This window comes from Sinocyclocheilus anshuiensis, unplaced genomic scaffold (assembly GCF_001515605.1).
Source record: "Sinocyclocheilus anshuiensis isolate Anshui unplaced genomic scaffold, SAMN03320099.WGS_v1.1 scaffold483, whole genome shotgun sequence".
NCBI classification, from domain to species: Eukaryota; Metazoa; Chordata; class Actinopteri; order Cypriniformes; family Cyprinidae; genus Sinocyclocheilus; species Sinocyclocheilus anshuiensis.
In genome coordinates this window covers 897,955-906,536 of record NW_015552580.1, presented here as the reverse complement: position 1 = coordinate 906,536, position 8,582 = coordinate 897,955, and the positions used below count along the sequence as shown (strand labels likewise).

The following is an 8,582-nucleotide window of genomic DNA, read 5'->3' as shown; positions in this document are numbered from 1 at the left end:
TCTTTGATTTACATCAATGACAGACTTCAGCAGGTTTCACTTTAAAATCAGCGCTGTCTCTTTAAAACCTGATGCGGATCTGACACACATCCGATTTTCTCCCAACTCTTTATGGTCATTTAAGACTTTATAACTAATTTAAGACTATGTTTACAAGGTAACTCGCCAAAACCGCACATTTTGACATAATTGTGTGTGTTTTCGTCCGTCCGTCTAAAGAGGCTCAGCGTATGTGTAACTTACAGCTGAACGCGCAGCCTTTCAAACTATACTTCACTGCACCGTTAGGCGGCGTAACCCCAGGTGTCGCCGCATTCTTGGGTTATGAAGAATAAAGAAGGGAAAAGTTAATCTTCCAAAATGAAGCAGCAAAATCTTCTCAGGTAAAAGTTATTAGAACCGTGTCTAGGGACAAGCTTGCCATCAGCTCTGACCTTATCAGTCCGTTTGTATCCTATTATTTGATTCGCTCTTGTCGCTTATGACAGAACAGCTAACGACAATGATCTTGTCTTCGGAAAAGATTATTTTTATTTGCTTATGTCAGAAACCGCGCATCTCTTTTAAAACTGGCTGTCGTTTTTACTTCATTGCATTGCTATAATTCGTAAAAGTTGTACCCGCCAACTGGCGACTGACACTGTTACATGGACTCGCCAACGCTGATTTTTACTCGCATTTGGCGCTTGGCGAGTGTTAATTTTAGGCTCTGTATATATATATATATATATATATATATACTGTCATTCAAAAGTTTGGGATCAGTGATATTTTTTATGTTTTTTAAAGAAGTCTCTTATTCTCATCAAGGCTACATTTATTTGATCAAAAATACACAATATATTTAATTTATTATATTTAATAATAATTTATACTGACTGAATTACAATTGCAGGGAATGGTGCCATTTGTGTTTGTGGGGACAAAGGAAAGCATTTCAAATGCACGTATTCTGCTGGACTACCATCTAAATTATCTGAAGGTAAGAACCAGTTTTGTTTGTTGCCAAGACAATTACTATTGATCATACTTGGGGTTATTGTTTGAAACAAACTTAAAACTCAAAGTAATGTTCAATAAGATGGCAAAAAAAAAATAATCCCGTAGTCTTACAATGAAAGAATGACTCGAATTCCCGAAACGTTCTGATTACGGTTCTTCTTAACTGCTATTTTCTTCTTACTTTCTATATTAAGAATATTTTGTATTTCCAAAAACATGTCTTCAAAATATTATTTCTTTTTTTTTTTTCCTCAAGATAGTTTTCAAGACAAAACTTAAGAATTTAAATTTTTTAAAAGAACATTCTTGAAAATCATTGTGAATAACTTGGACAACCTCCAACTTGTAACACTCCAAAGAGAAAGGAAAAATTTAAATCGCATCATATGACCCCTTTAAATCCGCAATCGTGAGACAGATTCTTTAAAACATAACTATTTGAAATATATGCCAAGCCAGTCATGATGAAAATTTTGAGTTTTATTTGATTTATTAATGCATTTTTTATTGATTTTTTTTTAGTTTAACTGAAAAGTGTTTTTATTTTTTTTATTTTTTTTTTATTATTAGTTGTGTTTACAGATCTTCTTTATGCACCAAGAGCTTGTAACACTCCAAAGAGAAAGGAAAAATTGAAATCGCATCATATGACCCCTTTAAATCCGCAATCGTGAGACAGATTCTTTAAAACATAACTATTTGAAATACATGCCAAGCCAGTCATGATGAAAATTTTGAGTTTTATTTGATTTATTAATGCATTTTTTATTGATTTTTTTTTAGTTTAACTGAAAAGTGTTTTTATTTTTTTTATTTTTTTTTTATTATTAGTTGTGCCACAACTCTTTACAAACTTTTTAGAATTTATCTTAAGAAATGTTTTAACTTCTTTCTTTAGAAATGATCCATTAATCTGCTCCCCAGTATACAATCGAGACCTGGGTTTGGCTTTTTAATCTTAGCATTTGTGGTTTTGTGCATTTGTTTGTACGAGTTCTGCTCCAATAAACGCCACATTTTCTTCAGAAAATGTAAATGTATATTTATCCTTCCTGTTCAACAGATTTTCCTTACAAAGCCCATTAGTACAAAGTAACAATTGTTGTTTAGTGACACACTAAATACCCTAAAGACACAGATGTTCACTACTCTGATTTAGCCTCGCGGTGCATTCTTCATATGTGTTTGGTCTTGTTCAGGAGGTGGATCAGCTGCGGATGGAGAGACTGCAGATCGATGAACAGCTCAGACAGATCGGTGGAGGGCCTAGAGCTCTGCCAGGACGACCCGAGAAAGAAAAACCTTTCATGGCTGATAATGGAATGGGACCCTCACGGGGTGGCGGCAAACCTTTTGGTCGTGGAGGGAGAGGGAGACGGGGCCCGACACTGACTTCAGGTATGACCAGCCTCAAGTAACAAAATTAGAGCTTATCTGGACATGGAACTTGGTGGCCCCAAAAATCACACTTAAATTATTTCAATTTAGTTTGTCTTTCTGTAATATAAAAGCCATTGGTTTGATATGGAAGCACCAGTCGAGCACTAGTTAAAGCGTAATGTTAATAATCTGTTAAACACTTTCTTCATTATGGACTGTATTTGTCCCAGGCACCAACTCTGAGGCCTCTAATGCATCCGAGACCGAATCCGACCACAGAGATGAACTCAGTGACTGGTCCCTGGCCCCTACAGATGAGGAGTCCATGGGTTACCCCAAAAGGGTCCCTGATGGACGCAAAAGGGGTGGAGCGCCCCGGGGTCGTGGAGGGAGAGGAAGAGGAGGATACAAAAGTCAGTTAGCTTGTTTCTACAATGTTTCTTACAGTATATAAAAAAAATATATATATGCATTTGATATCGAGAGTGTTTCAGTTGAAGAATCAATCAACAATACATTAATCAGCTTTTTCATATATTTCGACATTAAGATTTTTTTCTTTATTTTTGATATCACGTATACGTTTTTAATAATGTTTCTTTTTCTTTTTAAATCAGCTGAAGACATGCACTGGAATGAGTCACGCTCCCGTAGTTCCAGAGACCCAAAGCTGAGACCCCAGGAAGACTCATTGCAGGTCTCACTCAATCTGCCTGTTCTATCATCATATGATCTGTTATTTAGCTTTTTAGTGAATGTAATCATAACAGATTACACATACTGAATTTAAATCCAATATGTATAATATAGACAATATTTAGTGAAACTTTCTCGTTTGTTGTAAAATTGTATCCATTAACAAGGCAGTTGGTTGTTAAAACCAGTAATCTAAACAAGGCTAAATATTGGCCTATTTGTTTATCATTAATATATGCAATACACTTTAATACTTTTTAAAAACTTTGTTTATTTATGAAACTCATGGTGATTTTTGTCAAATCTATTTAGCAACATCAAATGTTAGTGTTTTCATAATAATTGATAACAATACCAGTGAAATGTTACAATTTTTGAAGCAGAAATGAAGATATATTAAACACCCAGTTTTATTTAAAAGGTTAAACATATTTCAAATTGAAGCCTACAATATTTCTAAATAAAGTGATAAGCCCCAAGAAGCCGTGGTTTACAGTGAATTTATCCACCTTTTTCTTGTCGTAAAAAATGGGCGCGTTCATTTGTAAATTCTATGGGTCTGGCTTCCGGTCTCATCTGTGTCCACTCCATCTAGCTATTTTTAGCTGAACAAAACAGTTTGTTTTGCTGCTTGATATTGAAAGTTGGTGTGTCTTATCATATTATTTTAATGTATTATCTTAATTATGAACACACTGGTTTGTAGTGCAAACAGTTTTACCGTTATTCTCCTCGTTATTTACCTATAGCGGCTAATGAACCGGAAGTCTCACCCATAGGCTTACTTCCGCATTGAAGAAAAAGATGGATAACAGCTAAGGGGCGTTGTTAGGCACAACGCGAAGGAGTGCCTAACAACGGCCCTTAGCTGTTATAAATTCACTGTAAACCACTGCTTCACGGGGCTTATTGCTTTTATAAAATGGTTATTCCATATGCGTAGTAAGGTTTCACAGAATAAAACAGAGCAAATAAAGTGTAATGATATTAAATAAAAACAGTGTTCTTCCACCAAACAATGTAGTTCCTCAGAAACAGTTGTGGTTCCAACAAAGTGGTTGCCAAGCAACACACAGAAGTAAACAAAGGTATATGTATGTTTGTAGTGTAATTTACAACAGCTTCGAATGTGGCTCAGCCAATCGGAATCAAGGACCGGAACTATCCGTTTTATAATTAAGTTTTAATAACATTTCTCATTAAATATTTCTCAAAACATTTTTTTTTTTCAGGTTTATCAAGTAGCTATAAATAAGTAAGTAATAAAACAAAGAACAAATAGCATGCAAGAGAACAAATAAAACAATAGCAGAATTAATGAAGTAGAGTTCTGGAAAGTTGTCAGGTATTATCCGCAGTATCAAACAGAAATGTAAGCAAATGTAATATATGACAGCTGTATTATGTAATAAAATAAAAAAACATAAGACAGGGGGGAAATGTCATACTTTATATTTTTATAGCTTGGCTTAAACGTCATTAAACTTAACATTTTGTGCATTTTGTCTGCACAATCTGTCTGTTTATCAGATTCGCATCGACAGCAATAACGAGAGGAGCGTCCACACCAGCCGAAGCTCTCTGGCTCTGGCAGGAGACAGTGGAGGAAACCGGCAGAGACCCATAAAGGACCGAGTGATGAAGAAAGACAAGCAGGACGGCCCGGACAGCCAAGCCGTTGTGAACGGCATTTCTTAGAGAATAACGTGCCCCCCTTCCCCCATTCTCCCACTCAGCTCCACCAATCCAGATGCTTCTTCATTAGAGACACATTAGGCCAAAGAGAACCAGGTCAGTAGGGCTGTCGCAAGACATGACATAAAGCACACTTTGTAATTGTTAGTTGGGGTAAAAGACGAGGTCTCTTGGTGTATGGTGTGTTGGATTTGGTAGTCTTCATGGATTAGAGAGACCGGTCTCTACATCACAACTGAAGCTACAGGTTTTCTAATTGACTTTCTAAACAACTACCTAAGAAACATAAAGAAGCTGTGGATTAAATGTCTCAAAAATGAAATCCTGAAATGTTTTCCAAGCAATTGGTTTTTAAAGTTTTTTTTTTGTTGTTTTCCACAATGTCCAAACAAAAGGGAAAGAAACACATTGCAGGATGAACTCAAGCGCTCGGGGCCCAAGTTTATGCCACATCTCATGGCATACGTTGTTTTTACGCGCTTTGGGGTCCATGGTTACTCGAGCCCATTCTGATGTGAGATCTTAGCCACATCATTAGCAAAAAAAAAAAAAAAAAAAAAACACTGGCAAACATGTAAAAAAAAAAAAATGGTCCTGTCTGGATCTGTGCCTTTACCTAGTATGGATAGTATCATCATTTGGATGTTTAAATCAGGGAAGAAGATGTGAACAACCTGTCTTGAGCAACGTGTGTTGCAATCTCAGCCGACAACTAAAAAAAGGTGTTGTTTTTTTTTCGGTTGCATGTATTTCACCAACATTTTGTATGTCTGAAAAGCAGGATTCTATCAAGTTGGCTGAATTCTTATATTTTGCCATAGCTGAATTGTGTGTAGTAAAGGTATTAACCTAACTAAACTAGTCAACTGTGGAGGTCATAAATTGTAACCAACCACCCAGAGAAGAATATCAGTGCTAATTCAGTGACGTCAACATCACCGAATATGAATTGATTTTGACATTTAACATATCTTTGCATTATAGGACAATTATGTTTTTTATTTTTTTTATAGAGGTAGCAAAGCAGTTTCCTTTAAAAATACATGTCTCTCATTTTACTCCCATCATGATAAATGACACAAAGTGGACTTGTTCAGACTTTTTTTTTCCTCACCCACCGGGTGGAAATGCTCGTTTTCGTTTCTGTTCATGCTGGCCACAGTAAACTGCCATCTTTCCTGCTGTATTTTTCAGCATCAGGTGTGAAGCACTTATATCAGATCTCTGTAACATTGTCCGTGTCCTAACAATGGCTTATCATAGACTGAAATTGTTGAACTGTGGGGTTGCATACTGTATATTATGTCATCCGTTAAGAGATTGTTGCTGTTCTTTTTAGATTGAACTTTAAATGTGCACTTATCATGTTTGTGTTACTCTGCAAGTACTTTATAATCTATAAACCTATAATAAACTAGAATGTGATAAGACTTCCTCAGCAGGTGAATCACATGTATGCTGTCAACATAACTAAACAGAAGTTTAGATATCTTCGCTAATTTTGAGTCTACTGTACCTTTGCAGCTGAATTCGCTTGGAGAGGGACGAGAAGGGGGAATATGCGATGTTAACTTTGATATGAAAACCGTCTGTCTTATCCGATTAGTGCTTGTGCATTAAACTTTAGTTTACATTTCCGAGAAGATGCGATTCTTTCCAAACCTACTGTGACGGTGACCATGGTTGTTTTTCCGCTTTCCTTTGATTGTACAGCAAGAAAACCGTTCGTTTTGAGTCGGTTGTATCCTCTTTGCTCTTTTTCTCTACGTTTCCAGTTCTCTTTGCGCTCCTGTACTCACGCTAGTCACATTGGCGGATAACCAGCTCTACCTGTTAAGCTTATACACCAGTTTCAAAGTGATTTGCCTGTGAAAACGAAGTGAAAGCTGAAAAGAACCTGTGACTGGCAGAGGATTTGTGGCTCTGTGGATTGGAAAAGACAAACCACTCTCTTGACGGAGGCGGCCCCAGATGTGCCCGGCCCCTCTCGTGTGGCTCTTAAAAATTTGGCCTTTACTTCAAAATAAGGTGTTAAATGGTTTTCTCTCAGTATTTTTAAAACCTGCACGTCCACGGCAGGCAGTAAAACTGGCAAGATGGCGCAGTTCACTGCAGTCTGTTAAAGAAAACAACAACAAAAAAGTTACGAATCTTTGAAGTGTTGCCAAACAGACTGTTTTCTAGTTATTTATTTTGTTTGGAATGTATATTAACATGACAAATTGTAAAACCTTCTCTTGCACACATCGTAGGCTGTTGTGATCGAAAAAGAGCTGGAAAAAAAAATTAACATGAAATACTGTAGATACTGAACTGAGGTAGACCGACCTTGTATGTTACTGCACTTTGGGTAATAATTTCTTTGTACATAATAGCAGAACAGACTGGGTTTTATGTTGACATTGTTTGGTTATAGTGCAATATATTTTGTATGCAAGCAGTTTCAATAAATAAAGGTTGATCTTCCTCTGCAATCTGAAGTGTTTTTATTCCTCGCGGGGAATCGGTCATTTTATATTCCATATGTGGTGATAAATCTGCCCATCATTAAACACGACAGCCGATTTAATTAGGCCTTTCTATAGCATGTTGACATCAGCAGACCCCTCTCCATCTTAAATCTTACTATTGCTGGCTTTGTGTGTGTTGGTCTGTTTTCTTTGTTGCACCACTTGGTGGCGCTGTGGCACAGGCTAAATCCTGCACAATAATGCCACTGCAACTGTTCATGTAATGAATGCTGGCAGTAACATCAGCATCAGGGTGAATGCAGGTGAATTGGGACACTTTTTGACATTGAGATGATTGACCTGGATTAAGATTTTTGTGTGTGTGTGTGTGTTTAAAACAGCTATTCTTCAATTATTTTGTGATTTTGTATTTCCATATTGCTGTTTTATTTCATTTTTGATCAAATGTATGCAGCCGTGATGAGCATAAGAGACTTCTTAAAGGGATAGTTCACCCAAAAATGAAATCCTGTCATTAATTACTCACCCTCATGTCGTTCTAAACCCGTAAGACCTCCGTTCATCTTCGGAACACAAATTAAGATATTTTTGATGCGTTCTGAGAGCTCTCTGACTCTCTCATAGACAGCAATGTAATTACCACAATCAACGTTTTGTATGTAAAGAAAACAAAAATAACGACTTTATTCAACAATTTGTCTCCTCCATGTCACCCTGGTGCCATTTTGGAAAATATTTACGTTTGGAGAACGTAAACAGCGTATGCTATTCTGTGTCAGCTGCATCACGCGGATACGTTGGTTTCGTTCAAATCAAAGCGTAAACAACGTAGAAAACGTATCCACGTGACGCAGTTGACACAGAATAGCATACGCTGTTTGCGTTCAGTGGATATTCTCCAAAATGGCACCAGGGTGACGCAGAGGAGACGTATTGTTGAATAAAGTCGTTATTTTTGTTTTCTTTGCGTACAAAAAGTATTAAGCTTCGTAAAATTACGGTTGAACCCCTGATGTCACATGGATTATTTTACCGATCTCCTTGCTACGTATCTGGACCTTGATCGTGGTAATTACATTGCTGTCTATGGGATGGTCAGAGAGCTCTCAGAACGCATCAAAAATATCTTAATTTGTGTTCCGAAGATGAACGGAGGTCTTACGGGTTTAGAACGACATGAGGGTGAGTAATTAATGACAGGATTTCATTTTTGGGTGAACTATCCCTTTAAGAAGTCTCTTATGCTCATCACGGCTGCATACATTTGATCAAAAATGAAATAAAACAGCAATATGGAAATACAAAATCACAAAATAATTGAAGAATAGCTGTTTTAAA

General features: G+C 36.8%; 1 protein-coding gene across 1 annotated transcript in view; it reads left to right on the top strand.

The window, feature by feature from the left end:
- LOC107665273 (fragile X mental retardation protein 1 homolog B-like) overlaps positions 1-6,597 on the top strand; it is a 17,949-nt gene extending 11,352 nt beyond the window's left edge. Inside the window, exons 11-15 of the mRNA XM_016456092.1 lie at positions 890-982; positions 2,202-2,400; positions 2,613-2,795; positions 3,000-3,079; positions 4,609-6,597. Of these exons, the coding sequence (XP_016311578.1) occupies positions 890-982; positions 2,202-2,400; positions 2,613-2,795; positions 3,000-3,079; positions 4,609-4,776 (723 nt within the window). The 3' untranslated portion in view covers positions 4,777-6,597. The remainder of the gene's footprint in view (positions 1-889; positions 983-2,201; positions 2,401-2,612; positions 2,796-2,999; positions 3,080-4,608) is intronic.
- The last annotated feature ends 1,985 nt before the right edge of the window (positions 6,598-8,582 follow it).